At 42.8% G+C, this 22,025-nt stretch overlaps 4 protein-coding genes across 7 annotated transcripts; 3 read left to right on the top strand and 1 right to left on the bottom strand.

The window, feature by feature from the left end:
* Positions 1–376: 376 nt before the first annotated feature.
* LOC114443657 (dnaJ homolog subfamily B member 5) lies at positions 377–3,717 on the top strand. The gene is made up of 4 exons (XM_028417895.1): positions 377–571; positions 948–1,206; positions 1,484–2,037; positions 2,893–3,717. Exons 1-4 carry the CDS (start codon positions 464–466, stop codon positions 3,124–3,126), a joined length of 1,155 nt encoding a protein of 384 aa, XP_028273696.1. The 5' UTR covers positions 377–463; the 3' UTR covers positions 3,127–3,717.
* A 1,273-nt stretch (positions 3,718–4,990) lies between these two features.
* hwa (huluwa) lies at positions 4,991–6,773 on the top strand. Its single transcript, XM_028418520.1, has 3 exons — positions 4,991–5,560; positions 6,061–6,259; positions 6,502–6,773. The coding sequence occupies exons 1-3, from the start codon at positions 4,991–4,993 to the stop codon at positions 6,666–6,668; spliced, it is 936 nt and encodes a 311-aa protein (XP_028274321.1). The 3' UTR covers positions 6,669–6,773.
* Positions 6,774–7,258: 485 nt separating this feature from the next.
* atp5fa1 (ATP synthase F1 subunit alpha) lies at positions 7,259–11,134 on the bottom strand. The gene is made up of 11 exons (XM_028418415.1): positions 10,979–11,134; positions 9,783–9,858; positions 9,507–9,676; positions 9,239–9,412; positions 8,983–9,149; positions 8,530–8,830; positions 8,227–8,451; positions 8,033–8,140; positions 7,810–7,954; positions 7,579–7,729; positions 7,259–7,480 (listed from the first exon to the last, which is right to left on the bottom strand). Exons 1-11 carry the CDS (start codon positions 11,036–11,038, stop codon positions 7,402–7,404), a joined length of 1,656 nt encoding a protein of 551 aa, XP_028274216.1. The 5' UTR covers positions 11,039–11,134; the 3' UTR covers positions 7,259–7,401.
* A 377-nt stretch (positions 11,135–11,511) lies between these two features.
* On the top strand, positions 11,512–21,290 carry ark2n (arkadia (rnf111) N-terminal like PKA signaling regulator 2n). 4 transcript variants are annotated; one of them, XM_028418417.1, is made up of 5 exons: positions 11,512–11,787; positions 12,459–13,347; positions 17,768–17,938; positions 18,336–18,447; positions 18,548–21,290. In XM_028418417.1, the coding sequence occupies exons 2-5, from the start codon at positions 12,516–12,518 to the stop codon at positions 18,735–18,737; spliced, it is 1,305 nt and encodes a 434-aa protein (XP_028274218.1). In that variant the 5' UTR covers positions 11,512–11,787; positions 12,459–12,515; the 3' UTR covers positions 18,738–21,290. The 4 variants fall into 4 exon arrangements, with proteins under 4 accessions (XP_028274218.1, XP_028274217.1, XP_028274220.1 ...); XM_028418416.1 differs by having other exon boundaries at positions 12,456–13,347; XM_028418419.1 differs by lacking the exon at positions 17,768–17,938 and having other exon boundaries at positions 12,456–13,347.
* The last annotated feature ends 735 nt before the right edge of the window (positions 21,291–22,025 follow it).

Raw genomic sequence — 22,025 nt, 5'->3', positions numbered from 1 at the left:
AGGGCTCCTTCACTGAGCATGTGTCTGTCTGGGGTATGTCTGGGTTTTTTTTTTATTTATTATTATTTAAGTGTGCTTGTTCTGTTCTGTCTGTGAAAAAAGGACTCTGTGTACCGTGTCGTGACTGTCTCCTCGAAGCTGCCTGCAAGAACTCCGGAAACAAGTCTCGAGATGGAAAAAGAGGCTGCAACATCCGCGTGATCACCGCCTAAGCACCAATGGCTGCGCACCGCGCAAGATGAGGATGCCGGCATCCCCTGCCGCGCGTGAGGAAATAGGCGTGTCCGGGGAAATCTCGGTCACGCCGCGTGGGCGGGTGAGCGTGTAGTAAAGCAGCTTCGGCAGCGGTATAAAACCAGAGAGCCGAGAGCTCAGACAGGACGAAGATCCGACAGAGCGGAGCGAGTTCAGCATCAAGCAGCGAGCGGACAGCGACACTTAAGCCCATCAACAAGCTTTCATCATGGTTCTGATCTGGACCCAGTTCGGTGTCAAGAACAAAAATGTTAATGTCAAGTGCAAAGTGCGAGTCATGCACAGAGGAGACAGCTCTGGATCATCATCATCAGCGGTGAGTACAAGTTATTTCTCCCTATTGATAAGTTTGGTGCATTTCTTGAAATGTCAGTGTGCCGGTATGTTCAGTGCGCGAGGCGCGTTCAGCCAATCGCTGCACAGAATCTCGGTCGTTGGGGGAGAACTGTTGTATCCCCCACACTCCCCCCTCTGTCTCTCTCTCACGTTGTGCTGAGCATCAGCCTATAATATTTATGATATGCACTTGCATACCAGCTGGAGATAAATTTTCCAGAGAGAGGGATTTTTTTGTGGTTATTTATAGCTACAGTGAAGCAGCTAGTGAAGCTTATTTATTTATTTATACAACAACAACAAAATAAAGTGTTTGTGTGTCAATCATCTAAATGTTGTGAATGTTGTTCCTACAGGAAAGCACCAGGTCTGAGCAGGACACACCCTGTCTGTCCATCAAACCCATCGGCAAGGATTTCTACAAAGTCCTGGGTGTCACCCCTGAATCCAATGAAGATGAGATCAAGAAGGCCTACAGGAAAATGGCCCTCAAGTTCCACCCAGACAAAAACAGCGATGCCGATGCCGAGGACAGGTTCAAAGAGATCGCGGAGGCCTATGAGGTCCTGACTGACCCCAAGAAAAGGAGCATATACGACCAGTTTGGAGAAGAAGGTGAGAGCTGACTGTGCATGTGATTTCATTCATCTGGTTAAAAATGGCTTGACTAATTACTGTAGCGTAGGCAGGGAGCTAAATTAATTATTCATGTCATCATCAAGGCTAAATTAATGATTATGACTAAAACGCTCTACTCAGCATGACAGCTGTGAGGCTGATAAATTCAGTGAGAAATGAAACAGTTTGCTGAAAATGGGAATTACGGCAGAAGATGCCTCCAATTAAGGACATCTTGCAGTTTTTTATAACTGAACTCTGCTCTGTGTTTCAGGTCTTAAAAATGGAATGTCACTGGCGGGCCAAGGGAACATCTTCCGCAACAACTTCCACAGCGACCCCCATGCCACCTTCTCCTCCTTCTTTCACAGCTCCGACCACTTTGACATCTTCTTTGGCAACGACTTAGATGGCGAAGACGACCTCTTTAACCCCTTCAGACACTGCACCTTCAGCCACGTGGGTGGATTCGCCAGCTACGAGGGCGGTCTGCGCAGGGGTCAGCGGCGGCTGCAGGGCGACGCGGTGGTGCACGACCTCCTGGTGACCCTAGAGGAGGTGATGCACGGCTGCACAAAGCACGTGAAGATCACCCGCAGCCGCCTCAATTCCGACGGCCGCAGCCTCAGATCTGAGGACAAGGTCCTCAACGTGGTGGTGAAGAAAGGCTGGAAGGCAGGAACCAAGATCACCTTCCCTAGGGAGGGAGATGAGACGCCCAACAACACCCCAGCAGACATCACCTTCATTCTCAGGGACAAGGAGCACTCCCAGTACAAGAGAGATGGCTCCAACATCGTCTACACGGCCAAGATCACCCTCAAAGAGGTGAGTTGGGTTCACTCACATCATACCAAGTCAGTGCACATTATGAAACAGGCCTGATCTATAAGTAGGTACCACTTACACCTACACAGAGGTTGAAACCATCCACGCTTATATAAGTGTTGAGTGATATTATTTCCTAAATGCCAATGAAAATCAATTAATGAAAACAACCAATAGCACATCAGACAGAAGGCAGAGTCCTCAGCAGGGAGGGAAATGTCTGTCTTGAGCACAGAACACAGTGTTCTGGTAGCTTACAATGGGCTGACAGACCCCCACAAACACAACAGCAGCAGCAGCAGCCTGCCAACGCCTCCGTTTACCTCATCAGCCCCTGCAGAGCAGGAGAGAGAGCAGGAGCTATATTTAGCCTCGGCACCGGCTGCCCCCACGAATCGCACTTCACTTCACTCTCCCTCTCAGCTACTACGCTTTCTCGCTTGCAGCAGACTCCTCTGCCTCTCAACAAGCCTAGCAGAGAGAGAGAGAGAGAGACAGAGCTTTTTTGGCTCACTCTTGTCTCTGGCTCTCACTTCCACCAGCCCACACACAGATTAGCAGGGTAGCAGTCACAGAGACTGACATTTCAAAGAGCTCCTCCATCTTCCTTTGACTCCTCTCAGTCACTAAAACACTCAACTCCCACACACAGCCAGTAAATAGAGCAGCGATTATAGCATCTGTAACACCAGTTTGTTGCATAACACAGAAACTGGTTATGCATTCACAAAGACAGACACTCCATATTTATCTGTTGTGTAACTCGACACTTTCAAACATCCAGATTTAACTGACCACTCAAAGCTTTGTGAAATGTGTTCAGGTCTAACCGTTCCTTTCCTTTTCTGTCCCCAGGCTCTCTGTGGCTGCACCGTTAATGTGCCGACTCTTGACAACCGGATGATGCCTCTGCCCTGCAGTGACGTGATCAAGCCTGGCGCTGTGCGGCGGCTGAGGGGCGAAGGTCTTCCGATGGCCAAGAGCCCGTCCCAGCGAGGCGACCTGGTGGTGGAGTTCCAGGTGCTCTTCCCAGACAGGATCCCACCACAGTCCCGTGAGATTATCAAGCACAGCCTGGCCCAGTGCTAACCATGTGTGTATTGATTCACAAAAAGAAAGCCTTGCCCAAGGTGCTAATCTCACAACCAATCACAACCTCTTACTGTGTTTTGGTGAAGGCAAGCGGAGCTGATGTGAATTAGAGTTCAGTTGTGTGGAGATTCCTTTTCTGCTCGGCACCATGCTCAACAACCACGGTGCCACAAGAGCAGATAGTATAGAGATGATGTGAATGGGGTCTTTGGTATCTGAGGGCATCCATTGACTCGGATGCCTTTTCTCATGAATGAGAAGATGTACTGTACTGTTATACTTGCAAACCTACAGCAGGATATCAGTGTGCTATTCAAGTCTGTACAGACTTCCTTAAACCTGAGTGGTAGAAACATGTAAAGAGAGAAAATATATTACTATAGTTATATGGTGTTCATATGACTGACTGTTTTGCATTGATTTATTACAATAGCAAAATGTACTTGTGTACAAAGATCTACTTTGTGTGCAAAATGCAAAAACATTGTCTCTATGAGAGATTCATTTGTCAAATGTTCTATTGAATTATTTGAAATGTTTGTATATATTCTGCAATGAGCCAGATGCCGATGTATTATTACCTTTGAAAGCATGAAAAATAAATTTAAAAAAAAAACAAGAATTTCACTTCTTCCATCTGTTTTTGTGTTTGTTTAGGGGAGATTAGGGTCAGTTTGCATTGATTTTCAGCCTAATTTCTCTTAAGATATTTCGACCAAGTCAAGATTAGGATTAAGATTAAGATTTACTTTATTAATCCCCATGGGGAAATTGAGTTGTAGCAGCATTTTAAAGGATAAACACAATAAACACAGCAAAAACTCTTATATACACATACACGCACATGACAGCAACAGAGAAAGAATATGTACATACACACACACATAAAGCAGATCAAGGGGGAAGATAGAAGCATAAAAACACAGTTAATGTAACTGAGAAGTTTGAAATGCACCTGTGGTGATGCTTTAGTCTGAGTTAGTGAGCACAGCTCTGACAGTCACAGATGAGTTAGAGAGTCTGATGGCGGACGGCATCAGACTCCGCAGGGCAGCAGGAGTCTGTTGCTGAAGCTGCTTCTCAGTCTGTCCACAGTGTTGTGGAGAGGGTGGAGGGATTGTTCATGATTGATGTTGAAGTCAATCAAAGTCAGAAGTCAAAGACCAAGGAATAACAAAGGTCTTAATTTGTTTACATTAATGTCAAACAGCAATCCCTGATTACAGATAGCAAATTGCATTGAGTCTTAAAGGACTTAATAAGTGACATTATGAATACTTAGGCCTTTAAGGGTAACTAACAAAAATGTAGTACTTATTTCTGCAGCTGATTCTAATTTATATTTTTATATATATTCTCTAAGTTTTCAGATCTTTCAGCACGATCATTTATTGTTTTTGTGCTCCAAAAATATCTGTATGCCAGCCCTCCCTGATACTCCTCAAAGAACAAAACACTGAAATCTGTATCACTGCAGTACAGCTCGAATGCAGAGATGTAGGAGCCACTTGGTGCCATCTAGTGGTCAAAGATTGCCACGACAACACAAGTCATCCTTCAAACAACAAGGCACACCTGTGGCGCTGTAATTTATGCGGCTGCAGACTCAACGCCGTACTCTCTGCTCCTATTAAGCCTTAGCTTTGATAACACTGACTGTATTCATCTACAGCGATGGACGCGTTAAAGGGGATGAAGGACAACACTCACATCTGCAGCCTGGAGGCAGGATGACATCAAAATACTTTCAAACACAAAGTGGGTTCACATTGATTGAGACGTCAAACCACCTGTGCGCACAGAGGCGACGAGGAATCTCTGAAATCAGCACTTCTCTAAAAGTCAACCCCCCAGGAATGAAATGTCGCAAATAAGTCAGCCCACAGCACCAAATCTGACTGAAGGCTTCCAAGTGACAAATCTGACTTTAGTCGTGCTTCTGCTCATTCCCTGTGTGGTCATTCTGCTCCTGCTCAACTGCCTCTTCCTGGGCTACAAGTTCCTGATCCTGTCAAAGAGGAACAAGACGCGTGAGGACGCAGAGGAGATGCTTCTGCGGTCCACCCTGCAGAGGGTCCGGCTGTCCGACGTGGCATTCCCCCCACTGCAGCATGACGGTAGGAGGGCCTTCATGTCCCTATCGGACCCTGTCCTGCCGCATCCTGTCACTTCCTCCAGGGCTTCAACCAGGGAGAGGGTCGGGCTTCTGAGGCCAGATGGGGGCACCGGCTCGGGGTTTCTGAGGGCACCAAGCACCATCCGGGCCACGTCTTCTGCGGCTGGTTTCACACCGAGACTGGACCTGCACTCCGGCTCACAGGCGTACACCGTCACTGGGGCGCGCTGGTGTAGAAGTGCCCCGGTTTTACCGCAATCCAGTGACTCGGAGGCTGAAACCAGAGTGAACCTAGTTCCTCCAAACTCTCCAATGGTGAGTATTCAATAAATAAAGGAGTTAGGGTTCACTGTGTTTTGCCAAGGAAACCATGCAAATGCAACAAACCTCTGTGTGCTGATCAATACATTAAAACATAGATAAAGCTTTAAGCCAGTAAAGGCAAGTTTGGATTCTTGTAATTGCACAATAAGCTGATTTAAAACTCCATTAAACCACCTCTGTCTGTACAGAGGAGATTTCTGGGTGCTCATTTTATAAAGCATTAAACAATAAAATTAATAATTAATCACAATTTAAGCCCAAAATCTGAAGTCTGGATGCACATCAATCCTGCTTCCACACACTGATTTGTGATTTTCCATTGCTGGGACATGTGGGTGCTGGCTTGCCAGATGTTGGCATTTGTTTTTGTGTGTATTTTTTGATGGACAGAAACAGGTTGTCAGCATTTTGACTTGTTGCATTACAGTTCATGTTCATGTTTTTCGTTCACAGGTCTGATATTTCTGATGTATTTTTTTGTTTCTTGACAGCCAGAAGCTGAACGTGTAGGTCTCATTCGTCAGAGCAGCGCCTATGAGATGCTGACGGACGTGAACTCAGGTGATGCAGAGCATGTGTTTGACAAACTGGACACAGAGGGCGGGTACACCAACCCACCTTCAGACATATCCTGCCTGGACACATCTGCAGTGGGGCCTGGCCTGGACAGCGACTTTGGAGCAAGTGCAGGTAGTAACCCAGTTTCCTCCAGCAGCAAAGTAATCAATACAGACTTCTGTCAAGAAAAGTAAGCAAACAACTTTATAAAGCTGCAGCTCCAAAATCAGGTCTTGCTGGTGCAGCTTTGTTTTATGTCAGTTTGTATAGAACAGATTAAGTACAGGTTGATGTTTACATATAAATGATTTGCGTAAAATGTTTTTAAAGCCAATTTTAAATCAGCTTTGAATCCTGGATTTGATTCCTCTCAGGCGTCTCCCTGCGGATCCTGTCGGCAGACAGTGACGGCCTGTCCAATGGTGTGTTGAATTCAGCCCTGGAGTGGGATTACTATGACCCCTGCTATGTCAAACAGAACAACCTACCCAAACACAAACACCACAGGCCTGCGATGCACACCAAACAGTACTGGGTGTAGTAAATCGCTAGTTTTAATGTATATTTATTTTTATTTATTTATTTAATTTAAATAACATATGCATACTTTTTATAAAGACACTTTATTTATTTTTGTATCACTAAAAATCACACTGACTATACAGTAACTTTCATACTTTCTTTTAGATGTTTCACTCCTGACACTATTTATTTATAGATATTTATTCTGCACCTTAGGTTTTTGTGAAATGTTTACTGTGCACCCATCGGTCACAACACTGTTTATTCACATCACTATTATTTTTAATTTACAAACACATCTACATTTTCACTGTTTGTCTGAAATATTAAGATTCACTATTTCTGTTTAAACCTTAATAAAATGCATCATGATTATTTAATGACTTTTGCATCCTTTAAAGTTAATAATACACCATCAAGGTAATGAATCTGATGTATGTTTATTGAAGAGCTGCCAGTTGCTACTCCTGATCAGCAGAGGGCGCTGCAGTGTGGTTGGTGCTTCTCTTAAATTGTTCTGAACTCATGTCAGGCTTTCTTTACCTTTATTTAGGAATGATGTTGACTAGTTTTAAAAGCCTTTGAACAATGCAGAAAAAGAGGCATTAAGTCAATTAGAATACTTTATTCTCTGTTGAGACATATCTGTACATTAAAGATCAAGTGCCACTTGAATTTTTCTTTTAAGTTCATAGAAAGAATAACTGACACACTATGCAAACGTGACAATAACCAGACCCAAAAGCACCACTTTACTCAAAGCTGGAGAGGAAGTTCAGCACAATTTGCTTCAGCTTAGCATCAGATGCCTCAGAGATTTTGCCATCAGCCCTGAAATAAAAGATTGAACACAAATAATTACATCTCCATATGTATGTATATAAAAAAAAAATATATATTACATTTTGTCTCAAATGTTTTTAACCTACCTGATAGCTGCCAGCAGGTCTTGCTGCTGGCTCAAAATGTGCTGCAGGAAAGCCTTCTCAAACTTGGTGATCTTGCTAGGCTCCATTTTATCCAAGTGCCCCCTCACACCAGCATAAATGACAGTAACCTGTTCTTCAATAGCCATTGGAGCTAAAAGAAGAAAGTAGCAGGTAAGACACAAAAAGACCTTTGATCTTAAGGACATGGTGAAGTAAAAAGTGAACACTCACAGTACTGTCCCTGTTTGAGGAGCTCTGTCAGACGAACACCACGGTTCAGCAGCTGCTGAGTGGCAGCGTCCAAATCAGAACCGAACTGAGCAAAGGCAGCCACCTCACGGTACTGAGCCAGCTCCAGCTTCATGGTACCAGCCACCTGATGATACACACAGCAGTGTTTGAGTTATAATGGAAGAGTATGAGCATGCTGGCAGTGGGGGTTAAGAGGACTAACCTGCTTCATAGCCCTGGTCTGAGCTGCAGATCCGACACGAGACACAGAGAGACCGACGTTGATGGCGGGACGGATACCCTTGTAGAACAACTCTGTCTCCAAGAAGATCTGTATGAGAAACCACTGATCAGTTATATAGTTCCGGACTTTAGTTAGAATGAGGCAACACAACAACAACAACAACACATGCATACCTGTCCGTCTGTGATGGAGATGACATTTGTTGGAATGTAGGCCGATACGTCACCAGCCTGGGTCTCAATAACGGGAAGAGCTGTGAGGGAACCGCCGCCGAAGTTGTCATTCATCTTGGCAGCTCTCTCCAGCAGACGGGAATGCAAGTAGAAGACATCTCCTGGGTAAGCCTCACGACCGGGGGGACGACGGAGCAGCAGGGACATCTGACGGTAGGCAACAGCCTGAAGAAAGGAAACAAGACGTTTAGAGACTTACGTCTAAACTTGAATACTCACAGCTTCAAACTGAATAAAACTCACCTGCTTGGAGAGATCGTCGTAGATAATCAGGGCATGCTTGCCATTGTCTCTGAAGTACTCTCCCATAGAGCAGCCAGAGTAGGGGGCCAGATACTGCAGAGGAGCAGCGTCAGAAGCAGTGGCAGACACCACGATGGTGTACTTCATGGCATCTGCATCTGTCAGCCTCTTCACCAACTGAGCCACTGTAGATCTTTTCTGACCAATGGCGACATAGATGCAGTACAGCTTCTTCTTCTCATCAGTTCCTTCGTTGAAGCGCTTCTGGTTGATAATTGTGTCAATGGCAATGGCGGTTTTGCTGTAAAGAGAAAATTAAACACTGAGTACAGTGGATACACTAACAATGTGTTCTCTTTCTTTGCACATCTGCTGCCAAAACATTATTTAAAATACACTTGAAATCAAATGCTGCCCTGTGCTAAAAAATATCTTTGAGCAGCATCCTCTTACCCAGTCTGCCTGTCTCCAATGATGAGTTCACGCTGTCCACGACCGATGGGGACCAAACTGTCCACAGCTTTGATGCCAGTCTGCATGGGCTCCCTCACAGAGATACGGGGGATGATACCGGGGGCCTTGAGACCCACACGTCTGCGGATCTTAGAGCCAAGAGGGCCCTGAGGAGAAAACAAAACAAAAGTGACTTTGACTGATTTTAAATTAAATAATTAAAGGCAGATCATAAAAGCAGAATAGTTCATTTTACCTTTCCATCAATGGCATTTCCGAGAGCATCAACAACACGTCCCAGAAGCTCCTCACCAACAGGCACATCGACAATAGCACCTGTTCTTTTCACAATGTCGCCCTCTTTGATCAGCTTGTCATTACCAAAGACCACAACACCGACATTGTCGGGCTCCAAATTCAGAGACATGCCCTTAAAAAAAAAAAAAAAAAAAAGGACAAACAACCATTACAAAACAGCACAAACAACACTAAGGCAAAGAGAGGGAAAAGGTCAGCATCATCACCTTCAGACCAGAGGAGAACTCCACCATCTCCTCAGCCTGCACATTCCTCAGGCCGTACACTCTGGCAATACCATCTCCGATGGACAGCACACGGCCGGTCTCCTCCAAATCAGCGCTGGTATCAGCTCCCATGATCTTCTCCTCCAGAATCGACGACACCTCGGCTGTGCCTAAAAATGTGTGAAAAGTGTTACTGGGTAAGAATGACTTCATAAACATCTATTGTATAAAAAATGGTCTCAAATAAATTTTCAACAACTTTGCTGACACACTGACCTGTTTTCTGCAGCCATGGGTGGGTGGTGTGTAGGTTCTTTGCGCCTACACATGCAGCAGCAACATTCTTGGAAACCTTTGCAGCAATGAGAAATATTTTATTTTTATATTATTTTAGATACTTTAATAATCCCAGAGGGAAATTGCCTAAGGCTGCTGCCAAGCAGTGTCATACAATGTCCAGCAATGAGCGCCACACACCAGTGAGTGTACTGGAGGCAATGCGGGTAAAGTGCCTTGCCCAAGGACACACAACAATGACTAGGGAGGAGTTGGGATTGAACCACCAACCTTCCGGTTATTGGTATCAGTTGTATCAGTTTTACCCTGGTAACCTTTAAATAAAAGTCCTCCAGGATAGAGGACACAATGTCATTGTCATTAAAAGGTGCTAATGAAGCAGAAATGTTCACACACACAGGAGTGGTTTCTGTTCTGAAGCAAAGAATGTCAAAAGACTCAGTGTGATAACCAAATTTGCTCATAAAAATATACATGTATAATCTAATAAAAATTAAAAATATAGACATAGTGTAGAACAGGTGTAATTACATGACTTGCTTGGGTTTTACACACATAATAGTAATATAATAGTAATAATAATAGTAATGTGGCTTTTAGACATAGAAACTAATGTTTATCCCTGCAGGTGTAAAGCTAACACTGAAAAGCTAATAATATAGTATAACATCACTGTAAATCAGGAGGTATTTAAAGCGCCTCTGCTAATAGTGCTAACACAGCCCTTTGAATTAATAACAGTTAATAAATCATGTATCATCTTAATCTAAAACATAAATAGTCTGCATAATTTTGCTACACTTAAATAACTATGCACAGCTAGCTTGCGTTTGCAGTCAAGGCTAGCATGTGGGGACAAACCTGACCTTCAGTACTAAACTAAATCCGTCATTACTGTACTTTAGCTTAATCATTCATGCATTTAATCCGTTAAAATTGCTATACATGGAGTTGGAATTTGATTTCATGATTTAGAAGCCAGAAATAATGCACTGTATTATCCTCAAGGTGGCCGGCTGTTGTCAGTCAGAAGAGGCAAAGTGAAGGGCCCGGTGTCCTCCGCTGCAAAGACGTCTGCGCATGCACAGCACCGCCACCATTTAATGTGAATAAGCTCGAGTTTTCTGAGCTACGCGGACAAAAGTAAAAACACACAGAAGTGAAGGGTTGCTTACCAATCCAGCTCTTCGGGGTAGAGTGCGGGCAAGAGCCGCTGCAACGCGAACTGAAAGCATGTTGGTGTCTTGTGGGGTCTGTCCTGCTCCCGGAGCGGAGAGAGAAGGATGGCGGACACGGCAGCGATTTGTAGAAAGGTCACAAGGACCCGGAAGTACTTAAAAAACGAAAAAAACTTTTTTTCCTTCTTCAAAAAATTATGAACATAATATAAATAACGTGTGTAACAAATAAAACAAACTTACAGGGATATATATATATATATATATGTATATATATATATTACTACTACACTACTGCACAGGCACACTACAATGCATGCAATAGCGAGATAGAATGACCTGGGTGTTTATTATATTTATCTGGTGATAATAACAGTTTAAGTCTTTTCAAATTCATTGTATGTTGTGCTGTGATAATAAATAAATACGATTTAGATTCAAAATAGATGAAAAATATCCTGAAACTTGACCATCTGCAGCGTCTTTATAGTCCTGTAGTACAGATGTCCTACCGACGGGGGCGTTAGACAACATAGAAATAACCGGAAGTGGCGCATGTAGCTTTGTGAACGACGGCCGATGGAGACATTTTAAAATAAACACACAGCTAAAGGCTAACCGCTAACAGGGCTCGCAAAGGTGCGAGCGGACTGCGCCAAAACCCTACTGAAATTCTTCCAGTTTGTAAGAAGTTAAGAGACTTTAGCGGTGCATTGTTTATGCATCGAAAATCAGAGACGCAACACATTACCGAAAGATGTCGAAAAGTCTGACAGTGGGGAAACAGGAATAGAACTAACGCTGCGGTAAGTTCTAACTAGCACAGCCGATTTTAAATGCTAAATTGGGCTTCGCTATTCACTTAGATAGCGCTAGCTGTTAGCCGCTGACATTATCCTGCCTGTTTGGCCGCAGGCTGGATAGATACCGCATCCATTTATAGGATCTTGCCAGGCAGCTGTTCTGCAACCTGAATATTTTCCCATGACTTGCTTTCTTCTTGCCAAGTTTGCTGAGTGAAAGGTTATGACCGAGGTTAGCTTCGCTGCGCAGCTAAAAGGTTATGTTAGCCCTTAGCTAGGCACAGACACAACTAAAGTTATTCACCCAACTATAAATAGATATATAATTTAAGTCGGTTTTAGGTTAATGGGTCTAACATTTGTGAAATTATATTATGTGTGTGAATTGAATAACTAGATTAATGCAATGTTAATTGTTATCGGCAACAAAGTTTATAGAAGTTGTAGGAAGTTGTAGGTAAAATGTTTAAACCTCAACGATACTATATGTTGATTTCAGTATATAAGTAGTAGATTTGGATCATTAATAAATGCACAAAATACGTTTAAAATAAGTCTCCGAATGACCTGCATATCTTTATTTTTACAACTGGTACAAACCCTGAAATTAACCTCTGTATATTCTATGGTTGCTGTTAATTGAAATTAGACCTGTTATGTTTGTCTTCCAGCAGGTGAGTTCCTGTCCAGGTCCATGCTTGTTGGACCTTTGGGCTCTGGACTCAACTAGCATGAAGATGGCTGATTTAGTGAAGGCAGAAGAATTTGTGGATGCAGAGGGTCCTCCAGAGTGCCTTGATGATGCACAATCAGCAACAGCATCTGTTCAAGGAGAGCAGGATGAGCATCTGAAAACAGAGACCACCACCACCAGTACCAGCTCACCACCAAGAGAAAAGGAGGATAGCCCCTTGAATACAGAGGGCGAGCAGAGTCTCCTCTCTATGCCATGCCTGATGAAGGAGCTCCGCCGAGACTCCCCAGAATCCCAGCATGCCTCCACAGGAAGTGACAAGCCTGTGTCTCGTCATATCTACGAGAGTGATTCGTCAAATCCTTGCATGCTCTCCCCTTCATCCAGTGGCCACCTGGCAGACTCAGACACACTCTCCTCAGGCGAAGACGGTGCTGTTCCTCCTGTAGTAGAAGAGGGCAACATGGAAGCTGAAAATGATCCCGGGCAGGCAGCAGGAAGGCAAACATCCGCCACAGCCTCAGGGGGGAGGAAGTCTCGGCGGTCACGTTCAGAGAGCGAGATGCCTCCTAATGCAATGGCTGCAAAGAAGAACCGCTGCCAGCTTAACGCGGCAGCAACAGGAGGGCAGGAAAAACAAACCAACGGCAAGCTGGCAAAAGTGAAAGGTCACCGGAGCCAGAAACATAAGGAGCGTATGCGTCTGCTCAGGCAAAAACGAGAAGCGGCAGCACGGAAGAAGTATAACCTGCTGCAGGACAGCAGTACGAGTGACAGTGAGCTCACGTGTGACTCCAGCACCAGCTCCTCTGAGGACGAGGATGACGACACTTCAGGAGGTAGCAAGACAATCAAGACAGATATTCCAGGTAATACAACACATGCTCATAGCACAGTAGTACTACCATCAATGTTGAAGGTAAAAGTAGCAGCCACTTTAACATTCCTTGCAAAATACTGTACACAGATTTTATCATTTACCGGCTGCCTGCATGACTATAAATTTGTAGGCAACCTAGTAATGAAGCCTTCTTATTATTAAACTAGAACTGTTTTGTTTGTGTGTACAGGTCACCTCTTTTTAGTTGTTTTCTCATTCATCATCTGTTTTCATTCACCTTGTCCTAAAATGCATTGTGCATATGTTTAGAGGGCCTATGTCCATGTCGTAATACAGCGTGTGTTTTGTTGGAACATTGTCTCATCATTTTTGCATGCTGTGGATGTCAGCATTCTTCAAATCATGGAGTAATTAAAATAGCTAATCTAACCTATAGGCTGAGTTCTGTAATGTAACAAGTGAGCAGCGTATAGAAAACGGTAGCTTTTACTAAGTTGTAAGAGTTGGTGTATTTGGGTCTAGATTTAATAATAGCCACGTTTCCATTTTGGTTTTAGTTTTTGTTAAAATACACTTCTTTGTACACTATTGCTGTGTTTTGGGGAATTTACTTAAATGTGGCTCCCGGAGCTGGCTAGGCATTTAGTATATCCTACTTGGTTGTCCTTATCAAATGTAACCTGCATTGTTTTGAATATTCTTAAGGTCCTTCTCTGTCATGTACTTCTCTCTGCCGTCATGGGAGGCAGTAAATCTGTTTGAAATTGCAGCCAGGTGGTTGTTTTCTTTATAATGGACTCTGTAGCAATTTAGAATCAGCGACTAGAAGACAATGATGCATATATACATTTGAGTGAGCATGGCTGTTGTGCTGCTGTGGTGAGGTGCAGACCTGTCTGTAGACTAAACACTTAGACAAACTCTACTTTTATTGTCTGTGTGCACACCAGCCTTTTGCCTGTGTGTTTACTTAGTTGTAGAAATCTCATGGGTGAGTTGAGTCTCAATAAGTACGGACAATCAGGCTGATATTTACAGGCCTCTTGCTGCTGTGGTAAGAGCAGTATTATGTGAATATTTTGACTCTTATTTGTTTTTACTTGAATATAACTTGTTGAGGTTCTTCTGTTGGGGAGGTTTCTTTTCTGTTAAATTGAGTAATTATTGATGTGGTGTATCAAGATATTAACCCTAGCTCATATTTCATTAGTATGATTGAAATTTTAGTGGCAAACTTAGATGTATAGATTGATGTATCTGCTGCTTTTGCTCCATAGCTTTGCTATTAATTTGATGAGTGTGTTTTCCTCAAAGTCACACCAGTTAACACATTTTCCAAACCACAAATGTTGAATCAGTCACGCCAGGCATTCAGTTCGCTTCCATTAGGAATCAGTGGTACATGAAATGTTTTCAACCATGTTTACATCCCGACACAGATTTGAGTGCTACAACTGCATGATGTAGTCCATCAGCATGAAAGAGTCGATCTGCACGTAACCAAAAACAAACTGTCATTTTCTCTTTAATACAAAAGTCCACCTCCGAAGCATGAACGTGCTACTGTATTTTCTTATGGCTTGGCCTCAATGTCTTTAAAGCTGGCTTCAGACGTGCATCGGAGAGATCCAGAGTGGGAGCCCAGATTCATGGGCTGTTGGACACCAGTTCGTGGGACAGGAACGGCATCGGCAGTGTTCTGGAGGAGGCCATGACTCGCTTTGCTGTGATGCAGCGTCAGACTGAGGAGCGCTTCCGCATCTGGATGGAAAAGCTTGCACACCTCGACTCGGACAACGATTCGTCCAAACGCTCAAGTGATGCCCCGGAGGGGCTGCAGCTTCCCTCCCAAGGGGCACGGCCTTCCCCTCCAAGTTCCTTTTTACCATCGTCAGAGTCTGCAGAGACTATGGCTGCCTATATGTTGGCACGAGAAAACAACAGCCTCACCCCCACCCCTATAAACAACAACATCCTCCCTGAAGTTGTCACTCAGAATGGAAATCTAACAGTTCCAGACCCTGGTCTCTTGAATGTTTAGATTTCACTTACACTTCATGCCTCACAGTTTGCTCTCACCAAGTGTAGGACTAGTTGATGCAGAAAGCATGGCAGCGGGTATTATTAGGTCAATGATGTGAGGTCTCTACACAGATACTCCCTCTCCAGCAGCTGTGCCTGAGCTGGTCATTTGAACATGACTGCCTGCAGACCCGAGGCTCAGTGTGTCTGCTGGCACTGAATCACTGTGAGATTTGACTTTTAAAATAATTCAGCTCACCTGTTTGGTTTCTGCAGCATCTGTGACACAGACACAGGGCTTATTTCAATTGACTGAGACAGGGCTCCTATTGTACCGCTTATTGTATGGCTTGTTTGTTTTTGTTTAACAGCTATACACACGTTTGCCTACACTAATACACACAGAAGCTGATAATTTAACCCATACAGAGTGTGCATTACAACACCATTATTATAGTACTAGGTTGGGTGCTGCTGCGTTATGGCATGTGCCTTGTCAGTCTGAACTCATGCTAGGAATGCTAGATGAAGCATTACAGTGCTAATTCTTTAGTAATCAGGTTGAACACTACACGTTAGCCCTCCTTCTCCTGAACTGTAAATGGTCCAGGTAAATCTTGTGACGACGTTTATTTTGGTGGCATAGCTTTAGTAACAGCAGAACATTTAAACATAGATTTGCCTATAAGTATAAACACGATATACTAACTCACAGGATTTCTCGCTTTTTAAAAAGATCATATTACATATTTAGACGAGATGTGTTTACATTTTAATATTGGCCTTTCTGTTACATTTGCTGCTATTGCTGCCTTTGTGCAGCAACAAGAAACTAGTGAGGGAGGAATAAAATAACTCCCAGTGTTTATTTTTTAGTAGCTTATGTATAGAGTATAGACATCCGAATATCGGCATGGGTTCTGTTGTTGTGGCTGCAATGACAGGAGCCTCAAATCCTCAACTTACGTAATGTGTGTAGTTTATCGTTTTTAGTTTGCACTGGTCTGCCAGCCTGGCCTGTGTCTCCGTGAGGCGCTGTGTGATTGCAACTTGACTTAAAATTCAAACCCAGGCATCAAACTAACACCCATACAGCAGTGATACAACTGCAGTATGGTGCATGGCAATGTTTACTGATTAAACAAAAAAAAATGGACTGATCAAGTGGCCTTCTCTGGTTTAGATCCTGTTGTCTTTTAGGTGGAAAACATTCCTCCTCAAAGTACTCTCACTGATATGGATGACCATTAGTGTCAACACACTGCTCACACTATCAGACATTGAAGAAGGAATCTCTGGCCTAATCTTATTTATAGCTAGAATGTTTTAAAAGGTGTTTTCTATATGTGTACATGTAGCCCTATGACTGTCAGTTTTGCAGAACTTGAAGCATTTTTCCCCACCTGTTTGCATGTGATAATATTAGTCTATAGAATGTGCAAGAAGAAATTGGTTCTCATCAGCAGCATGTGTGCAAGGTGCAGCTTTGCTTATGCTGATAAATGGGACAATAGGACATTTGATCTATTTAGTTGTTATTTCCTGGCCTGATGGTTTTTCTTTGAAACTTGTGTGAATATTGTTTTCTGTTTCATGGTGTGTAATGGACATCGGCTAAACATTTGTTATATAAACCGGTTTTGTTTTATTAACACAGTAAAGAGAGCCTGGTGCATATAATCAAAATATGCATTAAAATTGACATTAAGGACAGTCCGTTGTTTACCAAAGAGACTATCCTGGTTTACATAAAATCCTTTTTCTATCTTTAATACATGGCCTTTACATTGGCACATACTGGCTTTGTCTGGTACCTGCCTATTCCAATCAGCTATTCATAGGCAGTGTTCTCTCATAGTACATGCTGTCCAGACGAACCCCCTCACACACACCCACAGATATGTCTGGATAGCTGTGTGCGTGTGTCTCTCTCTTTCTCCCAGGGACTGCTTTTACAGGGTAGAACAAAGATATGCGTTAACGCTCTTTCACAGCTCTGTTGTCTGGCTTTTTATTACCCTGCCACATTTCATTCACTGAGTAAGATTATTTTAAAGTGTTTTGTAATGACTGTATTTTAGTGTAGTTTTTATGTGAATGGCTGTTATTTTAAAAGCAATAAATGGAAAGAAAAAAAAACCTGATGCTGGAAAAGGTTTATTAATACACTGCAACCACATCCACCATTTTGTTTTAATAAGATGAAAGCCTTATTAGTGCAGCTTTAAAAACTGACAATGGCCTCATTAATGTGTTTTACAGCAGAGCGAACTGACGACACCTAATTTTTTTTAATGTAAGTCATTATAATTGGGATAATGGGGTGTTGTTCCTTGTATCTAGATGCTTCAGGACTGTGGATGTCCAGAGTCCCACTATTCTGAGGCATGATTTGAATAATGAAGTGTTTTCTTTGTTTTCTGCAGACGGGCCTCCAGTAGTGGGTCACTATGATATTTCAGACACTGATTCTAACCAGGAGATTATGAGTGTGGAGACAGTCCGGCCCACGGTGATAAAGCATGAGCTAAAAACACACAGAGGCCAGGATATGGCACCTCACTCTGGGTGTATAAGAGCTCTGAGCTCTATCTCAGGTCAGTTACAAACCCGGTATATATCCAAACTGATCATTTCCACTCAGGACAGGCAGGACATTTTAAAAGGCATAGGTATCATCAGGAAGCAGCGGTCTTTGTGGGGAAGCGGCCTTATCAAATCTCAGCAAGACACCTGTGAAGTACTCTTGATCCCACTGGCTTGTTACTAAAAGTTTTACTGCCCTGCATCAAGATGAAAAAAGTGACTTTTATTGGCTGTCAAAACATAAAGGTCCACCATGTTATATGTCGCTGTGTCAGATTCATCACTGTTTTGTTTTTGTCTGTGTCAAAGCAGCTGCAGTCTTCATTTTTTTCAGCAAGGCCCGAAGCTCTCTATAGCTCCGGTCCTCCTCACAATGTGTGACTGTGTTCCTCTTTTGATTTGTTGCAGGCCACATGGAGGCAGAGCTGTCGCACAAGGAGGGTTCTCAGCACAAGGGCCAGATTAACATTGGTTCCTCTGACAGTGAGGTGGAGATAGTTGGAGTGCAAGAGAAAGCACGGTAAAGATGGTTAAAATATACATTTCTGCTGCCTCCCCTGTCTGAATATCAATTAACAACTTGTTTTAACTTTTTTTTCCCCCCCTTTTTCAAAATCCAGAGGTGCCCACCCATGTGGAGGGGTGATAAAGAGTCTGTCCTCCTGGAAGGAGAACTCGGTGGAGCAGTTAAACAGCACAAATCAATCACAGCTCTGGACTACTGTTTCCCCTCAGCCCAACTGGGTGTCTCCTCCTGAAGTGGTGGACCTCACGCTGGACGAGGACACCGGACACAAATACCTTCTTTAAATGGCTTGTACACTGAAGACTCCTTATTTCTTCCTCTCACTCCACCTCCTCTTCCTCCTCTTACTCCTCCTCCTACGTCTTGCCTCGCCTCCATGTTAAGGCTGAAATCCTCTCTAGAGTTGCGGCCTCACCCGTAACCCCTTATGGACTCTTCCTGATCTGGAGCACTCTTTATTTTTAACTTTACTGTTGAACAATCATGTATCGAAGCCATTCTACTGACTTAATTCCCCAATTCCGGCTTATCAGTTATGAGTTTTAGTGGTAACATAATGGCACAGCACATTAAGTCCTGGTGGAAGTTTAGAGAGATTTATCTGTTAATAATAGCAATATCTTCCCTTCATTTAATACCTCAGTTACCCCTCAATAATGGATGTAGGTAGTCATTGTGTTGTGTGCTTGCAAGCTATACAGTGAAAATGTCAAGTTGCTGCTTCAGAGCAGGCCAGTGTCACAACATGGCTTCTGGACCTGCTTCACTACAGACTTTAAGTGAGACGTTTTCAGATACGGCAATTTTATCTGCGGTCAAAACAAAACGGCAGCTGGCACACTTGTGTACTGTTGTACAGTAGACCCTAGGTAGATGGCAAAGTTTACTTTGTACCTGTCTGAGGTGAATCATGTTTTTAAAAGGTCTCACCACTGGATTCATATTTAGATCAGTCTGCATTTATAGGCTGCTTCAATAAACCGTGTCCAGCGTTAGTACAGCCTAGGTAGGGCTTGATACTGTCAGTAAGTCTGTTGGGTTATCTTAAAGAAATCATTGGATATTTTGGGAAATTGACTTGTGTTAGATGAACAGAATGAGCCAGTAAGCTTAGCCAATTATAGGAAATAAAGAGACTGCTACCCTGGCTCTGTTACGAGGGAGGATTTATACGTTTTTGGCCTTAAGGTGAACAAAAAGAGGATGATGTTGACATCATTCAGCATCTCTATTTTGTGAATCTTCTCAAATAAAATCTACATCTTCTCTTTGAGGCCAAGGACTTATCTGTCTCCTCATGCTACATGTGGTGTGTTAAATCTGCACACATGCACTTCCTGGTCAGATATCTGGACCGAGACGGGCTCACCGCTTTCCTTTTCGGGCTTCTTTGCTAAGTTAGCTGGCTGCTAGCTGTAGCTTCACATCTGATGATAGATGAGAGAGTGGTATCAACCCTCCCACATGGCAAATAAACACATTTCCCAAAATGTCTTTTGATTTATTTTCACAGACTTCGTTTTTGTTACATTGATGTTACAAACCACTGTTTAATGGGGGGAAAACTAAAACAATACAGAACGCAGCTCATTGCCAGAGCAGCTGTATGTTGTATGTGCAGGTAATGAGATATATTAGAAGCCACATTTTGGATTTGACAGTGTCCCAGGCGATGTTAACAGTGAATGTATGACCTTGCAGTGTGGACTGCGTGTACTTATTGTTTGCATGCTTCTCCTGAATAGATGCAAACCTCCTTTAAAAACTCTGGGGACCCCTTTATAATAACAGAGGAAATGTATCTTCCATTGAAATACTGCAAAGAGACATGGCCTGAATGCCTTGAAATGTGCACTATTTTCTTTTAGAACGGTATAAAGCTTATTCTTTTACCTAACAAAACAGTAAATTTTACTATCTTCAACATAAATATTTTAATAATAGATGTGAATTTAGCACATGTATTAAAAAAAAAAAAAATTCAAGTTCAGTTATGTGTTCAGTTTGTGCCCACATGTTGGGCATTTATAGACAAATTTACTGTATGAACTGTTTTTACCCTGACTCTCAGGGCTGCTCACTCTCTTTCCCTGCAGTCTTATTTCGTCCTCATGCAGTACTGCAGCCATGCTAGTAAAAAAAATGTTTTATTAACTGTCCACCTTCACACATTTAAATTCGTTCTACTGCATATTTACTTTTCTTAAGTGATGCTTGAGAATTATAGAATTATTATTTTAACTTCTGCTGGTCACAGAAAGGAAAAAAAATCCTAAATATAAATAACTAAACCAAAGTTTAAATGGCATTTATGTTCTCAGTTTGCTTTATTTGCTTATAGTCTCAATCTTTTAATTTGGAAGTCAGTGCTTTTGTTGTGGAAAAGAAACAATTCAGGATATTGTTCAGTATATACGTGTTTTTCTTTTGGCCAGTTATTTACTGCAGTAATCCTTTACCAGACCAGGTCTGCTTACGGAGTTCACGTTGCTTGTTTTGTTCTGTGGGATTACTATGAAACGTCAGTTAAGACATCACTCATGTCTTTAGTGATAGAGTTGTGTTAGACAACAGGGCAGTGGTGCTTGACTGTCTGCAGTTGCACATTAGCATGTTTGGTGGCATCTTTTTAACCTCAACTCAGATATTTATCCTCATCACCAGTAATTCAGCCTTGCTTCTTCTGTTAATTCTATTTTACTGTCAGTATTTTAAATTAACAAAAAAAAAATGTGTTTTATTTTGTTGCTTCTGCAAGTCCCTGACTTCCTTGAAATTGTCTGTAGAACAAAAAGAAAACTATTTTAAAACTAAATAAATAGAGCGTTATTTAATGATCTCTTGTGGATTATTTGTTTTTTTTTAGAAATCACAGTTGTTTTATAAACTGATTATGTATTCTGTGTCCAAGTGCCTGTGACTCATAGGTAGGGCGGGGCGATATTGCCTGAACTCAAAACCACGTCCTCGATCATCGGTTATTGTGCCCGGCACCAAAAGCTGTGTCTGTGTGTGTTGGGACGCCGAAGTTTCGAACTCGGGACCTGTTGCTCCCAAGCCACTGATAATCATGCTGCACCACAAAACACTACATTAATCGCATCGGTTACTGCGCATAGATGTCAGTTTCGATATATATTTTCGATTAATTGCCCAGCCCTACTTTTAGGGCATCAAAAGTCTATTGTCAAACTTATGGCCTAAGAACTGGTCCAGCTGCACTTAAATGAAGACCTGTGTGAAATATTTTTCATAGACGTCAACTCAGGCTTGTGTAATAGAGGCGCTGCTACAAAATCTTAGTTCTTGTCAATCAGAAAGAATTTTGAGAATACTTAACGACACGTCTTATTGTTGTCTTTTATCCTGTTAACGCAGTCTAGACAACAGCCTAGCTACAAACAATACAGACTCACCCTCACCCACCCTTAGTGGTAAGCCAGGTCAGAGGTCATCCTGTGACACCTGCCGCTAGGGGGACATATGGAGTTCACGTGAAGAGGAACAATGAGGGAGTGGAGCAATGTGGTCTGTGGGGCCCTCTTCTTAAAAGCAAAGCCCTTTAGGCAACT

This window comes from Parambassis ranga, chromosome 12 (assembly GCF_900634625.1).
Source record: "Parambassis ranga chromosome 12, fParRan2.1, whole genome shotgun sequence".
NCBI lineage: Eukaryota > Metazoa > Chordata > Actinopteri > Ambassidae > Parambassis > Parambassis ranga.
The sequence above is the reverse complement of the archived record's forward strand: the minus strand, read 5'-3'. Positions and strand labels throughout refer to the sequence as shown.